The following is a 20,212-nucleotide window of genomic DNA, read 5'->3' as shown; positions in this document are numbered from 1 at the left end:
TTCCACCCCTTGGAAAACTAACAGGGTTAGCTTCAAGTCCAATATGACTCTTTGGAGTCATACTGGCTCAAAACTTTAACTCTGTTTCTCTCTCCACCGATCTTGCCAGACCTGCTGAGTTTTTTCAGCACTTGTTATTGTTTCAGATCTCCAGCATCTGCAGTATTTTGCTTTTATTTTGGTAGAAGATAATAACTTGAAGGAAAACATTTCAATTAAAAGTGTGTATGAATTATACATCGAGGCAATGAACTTCAAACACAAACCTGCAACTCATGAGAATATTTTGGTAATCAAAATGTATTGAATACATCAAGTTTCTTTTATTCGTTTGAGAGATATGGGCATCATTTGCAAAGCCAGCATTTATTGCCCATCTCTATACAACTGAATGGCAGAGGACAGTTGAGAGTCAATCACATTGGTGTAGGTCTGGAATCAAATAATGATCAGACCAGATAAAGCAGCAGATCTCTTTCCCTAAAAGGCATTAATGAGCCAAAAGGGCTTTTACAGCAAACTGTTAGTTTTATGGCCACCATTATTGATACAAGCATTATATTCCAGGTTTATTTAATTAACTGAATTTAAATTCCCAAGCTGCTATGGTGGAATTTGAACTCCTGTCTCTGGGTCATTAGCCTAGGCCTCTGCATTACTAATCCACTACCATAACCACTATGCCCTATCCAATGGATTACCACTGCCAGGAGCCTTTATCAATCATTTACTAAGTAACCTGCCTGAGATGAGTAATTGCAATTGAAATTTTGAAATGGATGCTCATTCACCCTTCACCACCAAGACAAAGGTGCTAAAATAATCGACTTGCAGGTACATTATCGACATTAGGAATGTCTATCCTCATCAGATATATCGCACAAACTCACAAATGGACCAAATACCATAACTTTTGGACCTGAAAAGTATCATGTCTACTTCAAACTACTCTTGAAAAGCAAAGCATATCAAAAATTTGAGCAACAATTTAAGCAAGCTGTTTCACACTGCTACTATGCAGTGGCTATATAAGTAGTATTTTCCATTAACATCAGTCCAAAAGACATTCCGCCTTCCACACAATTGAGCAACGTTAACTATGGATTTCTGTGCCGGTGTGATGCCAGGTACATCGGCTGTACGTCCCAGCGATTGGCTGGTCGAATCAGTCTGTTCCTTCAGTTGTTTGTAATAGGCACAACATAGGCCATAGTCAACCAGCCCGTACTTGCAAAACCCAAAGCAAAGCATCTGTTGGATGCAATTCCACAATTAGGTAGCACTTGCTGAACAATCCTGAGTGTGCTAATAGTTACACCAACAACCAATTTAAGTTAATTAGTCAAATAAATGGCTCATTTACGCATGCTAGAAGCAACAGAGGAACCTGTTCCCTGCAAAAATAGCTTTGCCCATTTTTTCAATTACCGCAGAGCTTGGGGAGCCCATTGTTCCTCTTTGCTTTCTTCATGGCTACACCACGGCCAATTGCAGCTGACTTGCCAACCAATCACCACCCTTTAGTTCTGTCGTATAAATTGCGATCATTTGAAATTTGTTATTCTTGCATTTGTAGGTCAGTGAGTAGGTCAAGGGTGATAGGTCAATGAGATTTAATGCAAGTTAGGATATTGGGCAACAAAGTTTTGGATCATCTCAAGCTTAAAAAGGGCAAAATGAGGAAGACCGGCAAGAAATGCATGTGAATAGTCAGGTCTTGGAGGGCTCCATCTTTTGTAGTAACATAGTAAACATAAAACCACTTGTTTAGAGGCTTTTTACCATGTCATAAAGCTCCATCTAATTGATTTAAGTTACATCTGCTTACATTGTGGAATCATAAATCATAGAATAGTTTTAGTGCAGAAGGAGGCAAGTTGGTCTGTCATGTTCGTGCCGGCTCTTTGCAAGAGCAACTCACAACTCACCTTCAGGTGCTTATCTTGATTCCTTTTCAAAGACCTGATTTATGTGCCTCCATCAAACACTCAGGTAAGTACATTCCAGATCCTAAACAATCGCTGCATAAAATAAATTTCCCTTAGGTACCAGTTAACTTAAAATCTGTTCTTTTTTTATGACAGCATCAAAGTATCTTTATAGTGCAGAAGGAGGTCATTTGGTCCATTGAGTCTGCATTGGCAGACTCCGATTCATTCACTGGATGTGGGCATCGCTGGCTAGGCCAGCATTTATTCCCGATTCCTAATTTCCCTTGAGAAGGAGATGGTGAGTTGCCTTCTTGATCTGCTGCATCACGTTCTCGATCCTTCTGCCAATAGGAACAGTTTCACTCTATCTAGATCCTTCATGATCTTGAACACTTGTACCAAATCTCCTCTCAACTCTCTCTAAGGAGAACACTTCAGTCTCTCCAAATTATTCATGTAACTGAAGTTCCTCATCCCTGGAACAATTCTTGTAAACATTTTTTTTGCATCCTCCCAAAAGCCTTCACATCCTTCCAAAAATGAGTTGCCCAGAACTGGACGTAATGCTCCATCAGAGCAGAACCAGCGTTTTATAAAGGTTCATCATAACTTCCTTGCTTTTGTATTCCATGCCTTAACTTATAAAGCCAAGGATCCCACCTGTCTTTTTAACTACTTTCTCAGCCTGCCCTGCCATCTTCAATGATTTATGCACATAGGTCCCTCTGTTCCAGCACCCACTTTAGAATTATACTTTTCATTTTATATTGTCAATCTTTATTCTTTCTACCAAAACATGCCACACCACAATTCTATGAACTTCAACTTTATTTGCAAGACTACTATGTGGCACTTTATCAAACAAGGCTCCTTCGATAGCACCTTCCAAACCTACAGCCTCTACCACCTAAAAGGACAAGAGCAGCAGGTGCATGGAAACACTACCATCTGCAAGTTTCCCTCCAAATCACATGCCATCCTGACTTGGAACTATATCGCCATTCTTTCATTGCTGCTGGGCCAACAACCGGGAAACTCCCTTCTTAACATCATTGTAAGTGTGCCTGCACCACATGGACTGCAACAGTTTAAGAAAGTAGCTCACCATCACTTTCTCAAGGGGAAATCAAAGATGAGCAATAAATGTTAGCCTTGCCAGCTACGCTCACATCCCAAGAACAAATAAAAAATAAACACATCAACTGCATTACTCTAATCAACTATCGCTGATACTTCATTAAAAATACTCCATTAAGTTAGTTAAACACGATCTACCTTCAAAATCCTGGAACTCCCTCCTTAACAGCACCGTGGGTGTACCTAAGCCTCATGGACTGCAGTGGTTCAAGGCGGCAGCTCATCACCACCTTCTCGAGGGCAATTAGGGATAGGCAATAAATGCTAGCCTAGCCAGCGACACCCACATCCCATGAATGAATAAAAAGAAATCCAAGTTCAGCCAGACGGAGGAGAGTAGTGGTGGATGGGGATTGTTCGGGCCTCTGTTCGAGGAAGAAGCTAAGGGCCCTCAGACCATCCTGGTGGGGGATGGAGGTGTAGAAGGATTGGACGTCCATGGTGAAGAGGAATCGGTTGGGGCCAGGGAACTGGAAATTGTTGATGTGACGTAAGGTGTTAGAGGAATCACGGATGTAGGTGGGAAGGGACTGGACAAGGGGAGAGAGAAGGGAGTCAAGATAACGAGAAATGAGTTCTGTGGGGCAGGAGCAAGCTGAGACGATCGGTCTACCGGGACAGTTCTGTTTGTGGATTTTGGGTAGGAGATAGAAGCGGGCCGTCCGAGGTTGGGTGACTATCAGGTTGGAAGCTGTGGGAGGGAGATCCCCAGAGGAGATGAGGTCAGTGACAGTCCTGGAAACAATGGCTTGATGTTCAGTGGTGGGGTCATGGTCCAGGGAGAGGTAGGAGGAAGTGTCTGCGAGTTGACGCTCAGCCTCCGCGAGGTAGAGGTCAGTGCGCCAGACAACAACAGCACCACCCTTGTCAGCGGGTTTGATGACAATGTCAGGGTTGGACCTGAGAGAATGGAGTGCAGTAAGTTCAGAGAGAGACAGGTTAGAATGGGTGAGAGGAGCAGAGAAATTGAGACGACTAATGTCGCGCCGACAGTTCTCAATGAAAAGATCGAGAGAAGGTAAGAATTCAGAGGGAGGGGTCCAGGTGGAGGGAGAATACTGGAGATGGGTAAAAGGATCCGTTGAACTGGGAGAGGACTCCTGCCCAAAGAAGTGAGCCCGGAGACGAAGACGGCGGAAGAAGAGTTCAGCATCATGCCGAGCCCGAAATTCATTGAGGTGAGGGCGTAAGGGTATGAAACTAAGTCCTTTGCTGAGCACTGAACGTTCAGCATCGGAGAGGGGAAGGTCAGGGGGTATAGTGAATACACGGCTGGGGTTGGGATTGGAAGAAAGGGTGGGGACGGAGGGACAGGCAGGGGTGGAGGGTCCTAGATGGGTGTTGGTGTCGATGAGTTGTTGGAGTTTGCGTTCCTTAGCACTTGAGAGAAAGAGAAAAAGTTTCTTGTTGAGGCGTCGGATGAGCCGAAGGATAAAATGAAACTGGGGGCACGCGCAGCTTTGAGAAAGGGTACGGCGGTGCTGCTGGAGGGAGAGGTCGAGTGTGTTCATATGGCGGCGCATGGCACTGAGTGTGGATTTCAGAATGTGACGGGAACAGCAATCCGAGAAACGTTTTATGTCCCGGAGATACCTGTAATCCTGGGTGGGTTCGAAACATGAGGGGTGGAATTTCAGTTGAAATCCACGTGGGGTAAGTCGGAGACGGAGACAGTCACTGAGAAAGGAGATATGGCTGTGAAAGCGGGTTTTAGTAAACACCTTGTCAAACACTAGGAGGGAAATGGAAAGCAACGAAGGTGAGCAAGACAACAGAGAGATACGGAAATCTTGTCGCAGAGAGGAACAGAACTTCTTCAAGGAGGTAGGCATTTCTTGAAGAGCAGTGGCAGTCAATTAAACACAGAGATAAAAACAAAAAAACTGCGGATGCTGGAAATCCAAAACAAAAACAGAATTACCTGGAAAAACTCAGCAGGTCTGGCAGCATCGGCAGAAAAGAAAAGAGTTGACGTTTCGAGTCCTCATGACCCTTCGACAGAACTTGAGTTCGAGTCCAAGAAAGAGTTGAAATATAAGCTGGTTTAAGGTATGTGTGTGGGGGGCGGAGAGATAGAGAGACAAAGAGGTGGAGGGGGGCGTTGTGGATGTAAGGACAAACAAGCAGTGATAGAAGCAGATCATCAAAAGATGTCAACGACAATAGTACAATAGAACACATAGGTGTTAGAGTTAAAGTTGGTGATATTATCTAAACGAATGTGCTAATTAAGAATGGATGGTAGGGCACTCAAGGTATAGCTCTAGTGGGGTTTTTTTTTTATTATATAATGGAAATAGGTGGGAAAAGGAAAATCTTTATAATTTATTGGAAAAAAAAAAGGGAAGGGGGAAACAGAAAGGGGGTGGGGATGGGGGAGGGAGCTCACGACTTAAAGTTGTTGAATTCAATATTCAGTCCGGAAGGCTGTAAAGTCCCTAGTCGGAAGATGAGGTGTTGTTCCTCCAGTTTGCGTTGGGCTTCACTGGAACAATGCAGCAAGCCAAGGACAGACATGTGGGCAAGAGAGCAGGGTGGAGTGTTAAAATGGCAAGCGACAGGGAGGTTTGGGTCATTCTTGCGGACAGACCGCAGGTGTTCTGCAAAGCGGTCGCCCAGTTTACGTTTGGTCTCTCCAATGTAAAGGAGACCACATTGGGAGCAACGAATGCAGTAGACTAAGTTGGGGGAAATGTAAGTGAAATGCTGCTTCACTTGAAAGGAGTGTTTGGGTCCTTGGACGGTGAGGAGAGGGGAAGTGAAGGGGCAGGTGTTGCATCTTTTGCGTGGGCATGGGGTGGTGCCATAGGAGGGGGTTGAGGAGTAGGGGGTGATGGAGGAGTGGACCAGGGTGTCCCGGAGGGAGCGATCCCTACGGAATGCCGATAAAGGGGGTGAAAGGAAGATGTGTTTGGTGGTGGCATCATGCTGGAGTTGGCGGAAATGGCGGAGGATGATCCTTTGAATGCGGAGGCTGGTGGGGTGATAAGTGAGGACAAGGGGGACCCTATCATGTTTCTGGGAGGGAGGAGAAGGCGTGAGGGTGGATGCGCGGGAGATGGGCCGGACATGGTTGAGGGCCCTGTCAACGACCGTGGGTGGAAAACCTCGGTTAAGGAAGGAGGAGGACATGTCAGAGGAACTGTTTTTGAATGTAGCATCATCGGAACAGATTCGACGGAGGCGAAGGAACTGAGAGAATGGGATGGAGTCCTTACAGGAAGCGGGGTGTGGATTTCCCTAATTAATTCACACTTGTCCAAATAACTGTTAATTTTACCCTGGATTACCATCTCTAAAAGTCTGTGTACCACTGAGGTTAAACTGATTTACCTATTATTTGAACCAGGTTGTAACATTTGCAATTCTTCATTCCTCTGGTGCCACCCCTGAATCTAAGGAGAAATGACAATTATAGTACTGCACAATTTTCACCTTGACTTCCTTCAACATTCTTGGCTGAAACCCACCCAATCCTGGCAACTTTTCATATTTCAGTACAGCAAGTCTTTCTAATACCTCATCTTTATTCATTTTTAGCCCATCCAGCATTACAAATGCCTCCACTTCCACAAAAGTTTTGAACGGAATCTTCTTCCTTAGTACAGACAGATACAAGTACCAATTTAACACCTCAGCCATGTCCTCTGTCTCCATGGGCCCTAATCCCTACTCTTTTACTATATGCTTATAAACCTTTGGTTTCATCTCATACTCTCTTTTTGCCTTTCATATTTCCTTTTACATTTCCCCTCCATATTCAACCTGGTATTATTGGCTTGTATTATTGTCACTCCAGAGGTTATATTAGCTAGCAACAAGCTAATTAAAGTAACAAATGAGATAATCATGTACAGCAGGAACACTGATCACTCTTAGTCCATGAACACGTGTTCCTAAATAGTCTGAGCCTTAGCATCTAACTCAAGCTGTGAATAAGATTGATTCATACCTGCACTGTGTCAATAAGCTAGTTACTTTCTGCAGCTTTTCCTTCAGAGAGATGACCTCTGCAGTGTATTTCTCCTCCATTTCTTTGAACTGTTTTTCATGAGAAGACGTCAGACCTTTTATTTCTTCTACATGTTGGTTCTCTAACTCGGCCTTCTGTTGGCAAAACTCCAGCTTTATCTTTTCAATCTCTTCAAGTCGAGCTGACCGGACTCTTAACTGTTCCTTAAGATCTAAACAACAAAAACTAAAGTGTCATATTCTATTCCTTCATATAGTTAATATAACAAGTTTTTAAGTTACTTTATTCCCTAAGTACACTTCATTACTCTACACATATAAATTGCAGTTTTCACTACTAGTGTGATGAAAAATGTTCTAAGTTGCTAATTAAAGCTATATGGTTTACCATTAAGGTCTTGAGAACTAGCACGTGAGCTTTCTATCTGCATTCGCAAACTAGCATTTTCTTCTTGACTTTGTAACTGCAAATTTATGTACGCAGCCTGGAGGTCTTCAATCTGCAATTACAATCAAGAGTAAGTAATGAAACAAGGCTTTCCATTTACAACATATATATCTTTAGTTTCCAAATGATTATATTCTCTCAATCCTTTCATATATTCTAATTTAGATGGTGCCTTTCACAACTTCAGGTAATCCAAAAGTGCTTTACAACAAATTAAGTACTTTGGCATGCAGTCACTGTGGCACTGCAGGAAACACAGCAAACAAGGACCCAGAAACAGCAACAAAATGTGATATCAAGGAACTGCCGAAGGCAAGAGATACAGCTAAAGAATGGGCCCAGCAACATCCTGGCTGTAGCACCGAGTACACAGGCTCTGGAGGCAGTGGCGCAGTAGTATTGTCACTGGACTAGTAGTCCAGAGACCCAGGGTAATGCTCTGGGGGCCCAATTTTGAATCCCACCATGGCAGATGGTGGAATTTGAATTCAATAAAAAATCTGGAATTAAATATCTAATGGTGTCATCAATTGTCATAAAAATGCACCTGGTTCAATAATGTCCTTTATGGGAGGAAATCTGCCATGTTTTCCTGATCTGGCCTGGCAACAATGCTCTCATCCCATGAACAAATAAAAAAAAAACAAATCTGTGCCCCTAGCCAAGCTGTTCCAGTACAGCTATAGCACAACACTAGAATTTACATAACAATGTGGAAAATTGCCCAGTTATGTTTTGTACACAAAGCAGGGCAAATCTAAACTGGCCAATTACCACCCATTAGTCTTGTGTCTCAACCATCAAAGTGACGGTTGCATTTGCTGACAATTTCATTTTGCTCACCAATAACCTGCTCACTGATGCTCAGATTGGGTTTCACCAAGGCCATTTGGCTCCAGGTATCATTATAACTTTGGGCAAATATGGACAAAAGAGCTGTGAATTCCAGAGGTGAAGCAAGAGTGACTGCCCTTGACACCAAGGTAGCATTTGACAGCATCAACAGCCTTAAAACAACTGAAGTCAATGGAAATCATGGAAACTCTCCACTGGTTGGAGTCACCTAGAACAAAAAAAGATGGTTGTGGGAGGCCAATCATTTCAGCCCAGGGCATTGTTACAGGTTTTCCTCAGGGTAGGGTCCTAGGCCCAACCATGTTCAGCTGCTTCATCAAAGACCTTCCCTTCAACATAGGGTCAGGCGTAGGGATGTTTGCTGATGATTGGACAGTGTTCAGCAACTTCTCAAAAGACAGACCTGGAAAACATGCAGGCTTTGAATAACAAATGACGAATAACGTTCACACAAGTGCCAGGCAATAACAGTCCCCAACAAGAGAAAACTTAACGTTCTCCTTAACGTTCAATGGCTTTATCATTGCTGAATCCCCCACCTGTTATATAAATATTGTGGCTGAAGAGCAGGTTAGAGGCTGGGGATTCTGCAGTGAGTAACACATTTGCCGACTCCCCAGAGCTTGTCTACTATCTACATGGCACAAGACAGGAGCGCGATGAGATACAGTCCACTTGCCTGGATGAGTTCAGCTCCAAAAACCATCAAGAGGTTCAACACCATCAAGAGGAAAGTGCCACCTTAAAATAGTCACTCCCTCCACCACCTGTGCACAGTGGCAGCAGTGTGTACCATCTATAAGATGTACTTAAGCAGCTCATCGCGACTCCTTTGACGGCAACCTCAAAACCTGCGACCTCTATCCACCTAGAAGGACAAGGGCAGCAGATGCATGGCAACTTCACCACCTACTAGTCCCTCCCAAACCCTTTCTTCCCCTTCTCCACACCTCCCCCCAAAACCAATCCACACACCATTCTGACCAGAAGTATCTTGCTATTCCTTCACTCAAGGGGTCAATATCCAGAAACTCCCTTCCTAACAGCACTGTGGGTTACCCACACCACATGAACTGCAAAGGCTCAAGGCGGCAACTCACCACCACCTTCTCAGGGCTATTAGGGATCAGCAATAAACGCTGCCCATTGCTAATTGCCCTTCTTGAACTGCTGCAGTCCATGTGGTGTAGGTGCACCCGCAGTGCTGTTAGGGAGAGAGAGCCAGGATTTTGACCCAGTGTCAATGAAGGATGACGATATATTTCCAAGTCAGGATGGTGTGTGGCTTGGGGGTGAACTTCTAGGTAGTGGCGCTCCCATGTGTCTGCTGCCCCTGTCCTTCTAGATGGCAGTGGTTGTGGGTTTGGAAGGTGCTGTCTAAGCAACCTAGCCTGGATTAGTAATCCAGAGACCCAGGGTAATGCTCTGGGGACTTGGGTTCGAATCCTACCACAGCAAATGGTGGAATCTGAATTTAATGAAAATCTGGAATTAAAAGTCTAATGATGACCATGAAACTAATGTCATAAAAACGCATTTGGTTCATTAATGTCCTTTAGGGAAGGAAATATGCCGTCCTTACCTAGTCTGGTCTACATGTGACACCAGATCCACAGCAATGTGGTTGACTCTTAAACGCCCTCTGAAATGACCTAGCAAGCCACTCAACTATATTAAATTGCTATAAACACAAGGACGAATGAAACCAGATGGACCTCGTTGCATTGACCGAGGCATCAGAAACAATGGCAAACTCAGCCATGTCGACCCTGCAAAGTCCTTACTAACATCTGGGAGCTTGTGCCAAAACTGGGAAAGCTGTCCCACAGACTAGTTAAGCAACAGACTGACATAGTCATACTCTCAATCACATACTACAGACAATGTCCCAGGTGCTACCATCACCATCCTTGGGTATGTCCTGACCCACCAGCAGCACAGACCCAGCAGAGGTGATAGTACAGTGGTATACAGTCAAGAGGGAGTTGCCCTGGGAGTTCTCAACATCAACTCTGGAATCCATGAGGTCCCATGGCACTAGGTCAAACATGAGCAAGGAAACTTCCTGCTGATTAACACGTATCGCATCCCCCACGCACTCAGCTGATGAATCAGTACTCTTTCATGTTGGACACCATTTGGAAGAAGCACTGAGGGTAGCAAGGGCACAGAATGTACCACCTTCTTGGGAAAGGGAACTTCAATGTGCATCACCAAGTGTGGCTCGGCCACACCACTAAAAGTCGAGTTTGTCGAGACCTAAAGGACATAACTGCTAGACTGGGTCTGCAGCAGGTGGTGAGCGAACCAAGAGGGAAAAATATAACTGATTTCATCCTCACCAACCTGCCTGCTGCAGGTGATGCAGTCTATGAGAGTATCGGTAGGAGTGACCACCATACAGTCCTCGCAGAGGCGAAGCCCTGCCTTCATTATGAGGACACCCTCCATCGTGTTGTGTGGCACTACCACCATGATAAATGGGATTGATTTCAAACAGATCCAGTAACTCAAAGCTGGGCAACCATGAGGCACTGTGGGCCATCAGCAGCAGCAGGATTGTACTCAACCACAATCTGTAAACTCATGGCCTGGCATATCCCCCAACCTACCATTACCATCAAGCCTAGGGATCAACAACAAAAGCAAAAATACCTGGAAAAACTCAGCAAGTCTGGCAGTATTTGCGGAGAGGAGCACAGTTAACGTTTCGAGTCCGAATGACCCTTCAACAGTTCCACCGGCTAGGTGGAAAATTGCCCAGGTATGTCCTGTACACAAAAAACGGGACAGGTCCAACCAGTCAATTACTGTTCCATCAATCTATTCTCAATCATTAGTAAAGTAATGGAAGGGGTCATCAACAGTGCTATCAAGCAGCACTTGCTTTGCAATAACCTGCTCAGTGTACGCTCAGTTTGGGTTCCGCCAGGGTCACTCAGCTCCTGATTTCATTACAGCCTTGGTTCAAACGTGGACAAAAGAGCTGAACTCCAGGATGAGGAGAGAATGATTGCCCTTGACATCAAGGCAGCATTTAACAGAGTGACAACAAGGAGCCCTACCAAAACTGGAGTTAATGGGAATCAGGGGGCAAACTCTCCAGTGGTTGGAGTCATGCCTAGCACAAAGGAAGATGGTTGTGGTTATTGGAAGTCAATCATCTCAGTTCCAGGGCATCGCTGCAGGTTTTCCTGAAGGTATTGCCCTAGGCACAACCATCTTCAGCTACTTCATCAATGACCTTCTTTCCATGATAAGGTCAGAAGTGGGGACGTTCATTGATGATTGTACAATGTTCAGCACCATTACAACTCCTCAGATAGTGAAACAGTGCATGTCCAAATGCAGCAAGACCAGGTTTGGGCTGATAAGTGGCAAGTAACATTCGTGCCACACAGGTGCCAGGCAATGACCACCTCCTACAAGAGAGAATCTAACCAGCACTTCTTACCATTGCTGAATCCCCTACTATCAACATCCTGGGGGGGGGGGGGGGGGGGTTACCAGACGCTGAACTGGGTTAACCATATAAACACTGTAGCTACGAGAGCAGGTCAGAGGCTAGGAATCCTACAGCGAGTACTCCCCTCCAGAATCCCCAAAATCTTTCCACCTCTATATGGCACAAGTCAGGAGTGTGATGAAATACTCGCCACTTGCCTGAATGAGTGCAGGTCCAACAACACTCATGAAGGTTGACACTATCCAGGACAAAGCAGCCTACTTGATTGGCACCCCATCCACAAACATTCACTCCCTCCGTCACTGCTGCACAGTGGCAGCAGTGTGTACCATCTACAAGGTGCACTGCAGGAAGACACCAATGCTCCTTAGACAGCACCTTCCAAACTCATGACCACTACAACCTAGAAGGACAAAGGCAACAGTTGCATGTGAATACTACCACCTGGAAGTTCTCCTCCAAGCAACTCACCATCCTGACTTAGAAATATATCACTGTTCCTTCACTGTAGCTGGATCAAAATCCTGGAACTCCCTCCCTAACAGCACTGTGGATGTGCTTATACCACATGGACTGCAGTGGTTCAAGAAGGTAGCTCACTACCACCTTCTCAAGGACAACTAGGGATAGACAATAAATGCTAGCCTAGCCAGCGACGCTCACATCCCATGATTGAATTAAAAAAAACTCACACTGACCTTAAAGAAAGCCATCCACCGATTTAGGGGACTCTAGAACACCTATTTCTTCTATGCCAGCGTCAGTTTCAATCACGCTTTAGCTCTGAAGAAGTGTCATAAGGACTGGAAACGTTAACTCTGTTTTTCTCTCCACAGATGCGGTTCGACCTGCTGAGTTTTCCCAGCATTTTCGGTTTTTGTTTCAGATTTCCAGCATCTGCAGTATTTTGCTTTTATATCAGTTTCAATCACACTAGCTACTGGGAATCTTTAGCATCCAGAAGCCAATCAGATCAAACATTCTCAGACAAGTACAAGGCACGGATTATAAGCTTCTTTTAAACTATTCCACAGGAGGAAAAATAAAACTGGGATGTACAACAGATTAAGATAGAAACTGAAATTGCAAAACTTAATGTTTTATTAAAACAACGGAATTTTTAAATCATGGAATGGAAGGAATAACACCGCACACAAAATTAGTTTCTTTCAGTCAGAGTAGTTGTTTATGAGCAATTATCATTTAGTATGCCATTAAAGAGCCAGTTTAATCAACGAGGCTCAACATTTTCAATGATTTTTACAGGGAGAATAGTCTGAAGTTGAAGTCTATCAAATCTCTGATTCCATATTGATTCATCGGCGAAGAATACTACAGTGTAACTTGTAGAGGAGCAAAGTGTCACTGACAGCAACTTCCAGATTGAACTGCAGGTGTGCACATGCTAGATTTTGCTATCAGTTTTACACAGTAAAGACTATGACAATTTTCCTATCATTACAACAGCAAATCCTGAATCAGTCAATCTGATGTACGTTGGATAAACATTGGCCAAAAAGACTGGGTAAGCTTTCCGTCTCTTCTTCAAAATAGTACCATGGGAACTTTTACATCCACATGAAATGATAGATAAGGCCTCAGTTTAACATCTCATCTGGAAAATACCATCTCTGACAGTGCAACTTACCTCAAGGTAATGTTGAAGTGTCAGCCTAGATCTTGCACTCAAACCTCTGCAGTTTCAAGCCTGGTTGACTCAGAACCAAAAATGTTACCAATGAGCCATGGCTAACACTGATTTCCTCTACAAAAAATCTTAATTTACTAGTTTTTCTTCTAAGAAGTAGGTACTGCTTTTGGATATATTTAATTACTTTACTTACCTTTTTGAAGTCATTAGTTAATTGTGTTTGCAGATCTCTTAGTTGACCATATTCCTCAAGTAATTTCCTTTGCAGTACCTGTAGATAAGTTTGCATTGCTACAAACCAAAAGATAAAGATCATTTAATCTAATTTAGTATCTCACTAGAGACTGAAAAAAATCTGGGAATCTGCTGTGTTACAAAACTGTGAAGTTCTGTTTAATGGTTAATCAGAAACCATAAAGTTCTAGAAGCATCTCAGGATTTCTATTACAGGGTTCAAATTTTTAAAAAAACTTTCCACTTATATCAGACTTGTACATAAACCTGCTTCCATGTTTATTCATGATAATTCAGGGACTGTTCCACTGCAATTGCTGGAACAAAGAAGCAATTAAAATTGTAGCCAACTCACATAATTGCCTGAACATAAAAATTCATCATGCATTAAGCATCAATAGATGATATTTTTTCATGGATTATGATGTTTGCTGTTTCCATAAGTGATAAACTAAACATAATGGCCCAGATTTCATGGTCAGCAGTGAAAAAATGATGCCCGCTATTAACTTTGAAGGAACTGCCTACAAAGATCTAGGGACTCTGTTTACCAACATTAGTTAAAATCTGTCATCAAGTCAAGGGGGTCTCCAGGTGCTCATCAGCACCATCTGGATTTCCACATTTTTAGGCGCACATGTCCAGACACCAGAAGTTACCATCAGTTTCAGAGAAGTAATGACAGCAAACGCTGACAGTTTCATAGTCATTACTAATGCAAAATCTAGGCCAACAAATAATTAATGGTTTTCATTTATATTTTTAATAAATTGCCAGATTATACTTTTCTTTCACATATGTATCTTCTTAATAAGCAAGAATTCTACGAGCATTTGTAGAAGTGCATGCAGTCAATACCACCTCATTACAGAATATCAAATAAAATGTTAGAAGATAGTTGTCTCCAAAAAATATAGCACAATATATTGAAGCATTGGAATAAGAGTAAGCCATTTGGCCCCTCGAGCCTGCTCTGCCATTCAATGAGATCATGCCTGATTTGTGATCTAACTCCATGCCTTTGCCCCTACATCTCCTAATACAGTGCTTTTCTCAGTATGACCCCATTGGTCTTCGTGTGACACGAGAGTGAAAATTTGATGGGTACCAGAGTTGTTGAGCTGGTTCAACTGTTGACCAGGGGTTGGGGTTATTAACATATTTAGACACAGATTATTAATGCAATAGCATCTGATTATTCTTATAGGATTGTGATTATTGACACAATTGGCAAATTAAATGTAGTAGGATCCTGATTATTGATGCAATAAGGCTCTAAAAATCAATTATTTAATTAATAATCAATGTGTTAGCATCCAGATTATTGATGCAATAATCTCCTGATTATTGAATCAACAGGCAACTGATTATTAGTGCAATAGGAGCTGTGTTATTAGTGTAACTAGATCCTCAATGTAATAGAATCCTGATTAATAATGCAATAGGAGGCTGGTTCTTAATGCAATAAGATCCTTATTGTTGATGCAATGGGCACCAGCCCATTAATGTAATAGCATCCTGAATTTTGAAGTCATAGGACTCTGATTATGATGTAATAGGAACCTCATTATTAATATAATAGGACTAGGAGCATTGATCAAATAGAGTCCTCATTATTGCAGTAGAACTCCAATTATTAATGTAATAAAATCAAGATTATTAATGCATTATGATCCTGATTATTGATGCAAGATGACCCTGGTTATTGAAGAAATAGGTTTTCAGCAAAAATAACCCCGAACACCTTTCTTTTTTACAGGCTTCTTCTGTAGCAGCAATTGGGCCTCAAAGGGCAGTCCATTAGAGTATGTCCACCAATAAAAAACCCGAGGATTTGAAGGGACCTCATAGCTGTCAGAAATCAGTCTAAGATCCAAGACAGCCTTGCTGCTTCAGCGTCCACATGGGGTCGCAACCCACAGTTTGGGAAGCCCTGCATTAATACTTGTTGGCTAACAAAAATCTATCTATTGCAAATTTAAAACTAAAACTTGACCTCACATTAACTATAGTTTATGGAAGTGTGTTCCAAACATCTACCACACTTTACATATTGAAATGCTTAATACCTTCACTCCTGAAAGGGCTGGCTCTAATTTTTATGCCAAGATTCCACAACTGGCAGAAATAGTTTATTTCTAATTCCCATTCCCACTTAATGTGTTGAAACTTAGATCAAATCACTCTTTAACCATTGAATACAACCCTAGTTTGTGTAATCTTTCTTTGTAAGTGAACCTTGGAGTCCAGGTAACACATTGACTTATCTACACTGCACTCTCCCGAAATCCTGTTTCAGGCCCTCTGCTGCTGAATACCCTACTCATGTGTTTCATCACTTCAGAGTTGATTACTCCAATGTTCTCCTGGCTAGCCATGAACTTCATCTTATCCAATACACTGCTGATCGCAGATTATTCCATTCAAAGACGTGCCTGCTCATCACATCTGTCCCAAGACGCCAATGCCCCAAATTTAAAATTCTTATCCCTGTGTGTTAATCCCTCTATGACTTGATTCTTCTTTCTGTAATTCCTCCTGTACTTTATATTCCTACTACAACTCTGGCCTCTTGTACATTACCTCTCTCTCTGCTCTGCCACACAAGGCCCACTCTCTGGAATTAATGCCCTAAACTCCTTTGCCTCTCTACCTCCTATTGTCCTTAAAACCTAGCTCATTCACCAAGTCTTCAGTCATTTCTTATGTTCTCTTTAAACGTGTGCCCATTTTTCTTAAATCTGTGAAGCACTTTGAGATATTATTCTAAGTTAATGGTTCTAAAAATAAATGCAAATTGCTCCAATAAGATTGCATCACTGCACAGCCTCTTCTGTTGAAGACAAAATTGGTTAATAGCCAGAGAAGGACAATGAGAATGTTGGAGAAGTCAAACCTCAAAGATCACTAAGATGTAGATAATAGTGTCTATAACTCAAAGAGGTGGAACTGAAAGAGGTGGAAATAGAAGTCATGGTGAGGAATTTGGTAAAACAATTAGCTATCTGTTTGCTAAAGTAGTTAGCATATCTTATAGGAAGGATGTGATTGCACTGGAGGGGGTGCAGGAGATTCATCAGGAATTTGCCTGGGACGAAACACTTAAGTTATGAAGAGAGGTTGGATAGACTTGGGTTGTTTTCGTTGGAGCAGAGAAGACTGAGGAGCGACCTGATCGAAGTGTTCAAGATTATAAAGGGCATGGACAGGGTGGATAGGGAGCAGCTGTTCTCGTTAGTTGAAGGGTCAGTCACAAGGGGGCATAAGTTCAAGGTGAGGGGCAGGAGGATTAGGGGAATGTGAGGAAAAACATTTTACCCAGAGGGTGGTGACGGTCTGGAATGCGCTGCCTGGGAGAGTGGTGGAGGTGGGTTGGCTCACATCCTTTAAAAAGTACCTGGATGAGAACTTGGCATGACATAACAGTCAAGGCTATGGGCCAAGTGCTGGTAAATAGGATTAGGTAGGTAAGTCAGGTGTTTCTTACGTGTCGGTGCAGACTCCATGGGCCAAAGGCCCTCTTCTGCATTGTGATTCTGTGATCCATACACTTTATTTTAACTCTATGGTTGTTTATTTTTCTTTGGTCGGTGCAATCATTGTTTATGGAAATTGCAATCCATAAACTGTGAATGCAAATACTGAGAGTTAGAAAGGAACCAAATTGCAGTAGGCAGCTCTGATGAAGGGTCTCAGCTGAAACACTAAAACTTGTTTCACTTTCAGATGCCAATTAACTTGTTGTGAATATCCAACATTCCCCCTTTTATTTTGTATTGCCAGCAGTCACATTTTTAAAAAAATTACATAGAACTCAAATGTTCTAACACAAAATTCAAACAGGGTTCCTAATTCTCAATATGTTTACCTTCATAGAGGCTAATTTTTAGATGGGAATATAAATAGTACTTAAATAAAATATTTTGGTGTGACTGTTAGTCTCAACAGCTGCAACAGATACTATAGAAAAGTAGTTTACCTCTTGCTCCTTCAGTGGGGTCTTTGTGGACCTGGCTTCCCTCATTAATACAGTCTGCAAATCCCAAAGATAAAGCTTCCTCAGATTGATCTTCATGTTCTCTTCTTTCTAACAAATTATCTTCATCCAGTACAGTGGCAAATAGCTGCCAAACCAAAACATTGAATTCGGACAATTTCAAATCACAAAAAAACAGCAACTACAAGCAATCTTACATCTGAGCAAAGCGAACTACATAGATATAAGGAGGAGTTAGCAAAGATATAACAGTAGAAAGGTAATGGTAAGCATCAAAAATAAATTCATAATTCTCAAAAGGAATGAAATAACAGTGATCCAGCCATAGCTAACAAGAGAAGTTGAAGATAGTAATAAATACAGAAACTGCGATTCTCAGGAGGTTGGGCAGCATCTGTGGAGAGAGAAACAGTTAACTTTTCAGATCACTGACCTTTTATCAGAACTGCAAAATGTCAGAGATATGGCAGGTTAAAAACAATTGTCAAAAACAAGGGAGAGGATGGAGAATGGAAGGACAGAACAAAAGGAAATGTCTGATTGGGTGAAAGACAGGAGAGATTAAATGTCAAAAGGGGTGATGGTGCAAGTTTGCATATGCTATAAGCTTGCCACATCTCTCACTTTTTCTAGTTCTGATAGGAGGTCATTGCTCTGAAACATTAAGTGTTTCTTTTGTTACAAATACTGCCAGACCTGCTGCATTTTTCCAGCATTTCCTGTTTTTAGTTCATATTTTCATCATCTGCAATATTTTGTATTAAGTTATTATATCGGATTAAAGGAAGAGGCTTACAATGATGCCAAAAGGTAGGTGTGAAGATTGGGATTATTTTAGAATTCAGCAAAAGATAATCAGGAAACTGATAATGAAAGAGAAAAGGAAATGAGTGTAAAATAGCAAAAGAAATAGAATAGGTTGTACAAGCTTCTGTAGACTCATGAAAAGGAAGAGATTAGCGGAAATAGCAGGAGAAATTATAATAGGGAATGAGGAAATGGCAGGCGCATTTAACAAATACTCTGAATCTGTCTTCACATTAGAAGACAAACAAAATCCGGAAATAGTGGGGAAGGATGGATCTCGAGAATGGAAATTTAAAGAAATTTGCAAAGTAACTGGAGAAATTAACAGGAATAAAAGCAAGTACATTCACTGGACCTGATGATAAACACCTATGGTATTAAAAGAAAGAGATGAATTGGTTTTGATCTTCCAAAATTCCCTACGTTCAAGAATTCCCCTTATAGTTTGGAAGGGAGCAAACGTAACCCCATTATTCAAGAAAAGAGGGAAAGAGAAAACAGGAAGTAGGCCAGTTAGTTTGACATCAGTGGTGGGGAAAATGCTAGAACCTATCACTGGGAGTATGATAACATACGATTGGGCGGTGTCAATGTGGACTTATGAACGGAAAATTAGGCTTTGACAATTTGGGTCTTCTGAGGATGTAACTAGTAGGATGGATGAGGGGAAACCAGTGGATAGTGTATTTGGATTTTCAAAAATTATTCAATAAGGTACCATACAAGAGGTTATCACACAAAATTAGGCCTCACGGGATTGGGGGTAATGTGTTAGCATAGATTGAGGATTGGCTAATGGACAGAAAACAAAGAGTGGGAATAAACAAGTCATTTGGATTGGCAGGCTGCAGATAGTGGTGTACCACAAGGATCAGTGCTTGAGCCTCCACTATTTACAATCTGTATCATGACTTGAAGGGAGCAAGAGAAAGATATTCAAGTTTGCTAATGACACAGACTTGAGTGGGAAAGTCAGCTGTGTGGAGGACACAGAATCCGGAAAAAGATTAGACAAATTACAAGAATGGGCAAGAATTTGGTAGAAAAAATATGTGAAGAAATATTTGATACAAAAAAATAGAAAAGCAGATTTTGTTTTTTTTTAAATGGGGAGACATTGGGAAATGTCAGTATTCACAGAGATCTAGGTGTCCTTGTCCACGAAATACAAAGTTAACATGCAGCTATATAAAGAAATCAGAAAAGCAAATAGCATGCTAACTACAATCACTAAGGGTTTGGAGTGTAAGGGTAAATAAACCTTACTGCGATTCGATAGGGCGTTTGTGAGCCCACACCTGGGCCAGGATTTCCCAGTCGGCGAGCGGGGTCAGCTTGCCAATGCATAAAATGACACGGAATGACGTTGGGCGGAACTCCCGACATCAACTCGTCTCATTTCAATTTTCAGGTCGGCGGGGCTCAGCAGAATCAACTGTGCGCTCACTGACCTGACAATGGCCAGGCCGGGAGCCTGGCGGGATTAAGAAAAAGCATGAAACCTCATCCACAGGAGGGATGAGGTTTCAAAAGGTTTTAAAATTTTTAATAAAATTGTCAATGAAAGTGATGGACAGTGTCACATGAGGGAACATGTCAGAGAAATTTATTTGTTCCGTTTTAAAAAATTTTTCAGACAGGAGCCCATCTCCCTGAGGCAGCACTTAGCCTCAGGGAGATGAGTGAGCTCTTTCGCGCGCATGTGCGAAAGAGC

The 20,212-nt window shown here is 42.3% G+C and overlaps 1 protein-coding gene across 5 annotated transcripts in view; it reads right to left on the bottom strand.

The window, feature by feature from the left end:
* akap9 (A kinase (PRKA) anchor protein 9) overlaps positions 1-20,212 on the bottom strand; it is a 289,385-nt gene that overhangs the window by 174,328 nt on the left and 94,845 nt on the right. For all 5 annotated transcript variants that reach the window (XM_041183274.1, XM_041183275.1, XM_041183278.1 and 2 more), the window contains exons 12-15: positions 17,674-17,818; positions 13,654-13,751; positions 7,429-7,540; positions 7,021-7,252 (exon numbers count right to left, since the gene is read on the bottom strand). In XM_041183274.1, the coding sequence (XP_041039208.1) occupies positions 7,021-7,252; positions 7,429-7,540; positions 13,654-13,751; positions 17,674-17,818 (587 nt within the window). The remainder of the gene's footprint in view (positions 1-7,020; positions 7,253-7,428; positions 7,541-13,653; positions 13,752-17,673; positions 17,819-20,212) is intronic.

The sequence above is a fragment of the Carcharodon carcharias genome, chromosome 3, assembly GCF_017639515.1.
Source record: "Carcharodon carcharias isolate sCarCar2 chromosome 3, sCarCar2.pri, whole genome shotgun sequence".
Classification (NCBI taxonomy): domain Eukaryota; kingdom Metazoa; phylum Chordata; class Chondrichthyes; order Lamniformes; family Lamnidae; genus Carcharodon; species Carcharodon carcharias.
The sequence above is the reverse complement of the archived record's forward strand: the minus strand, read 5'-3'. Positions and strand labels throughout refer to the sequence as shown.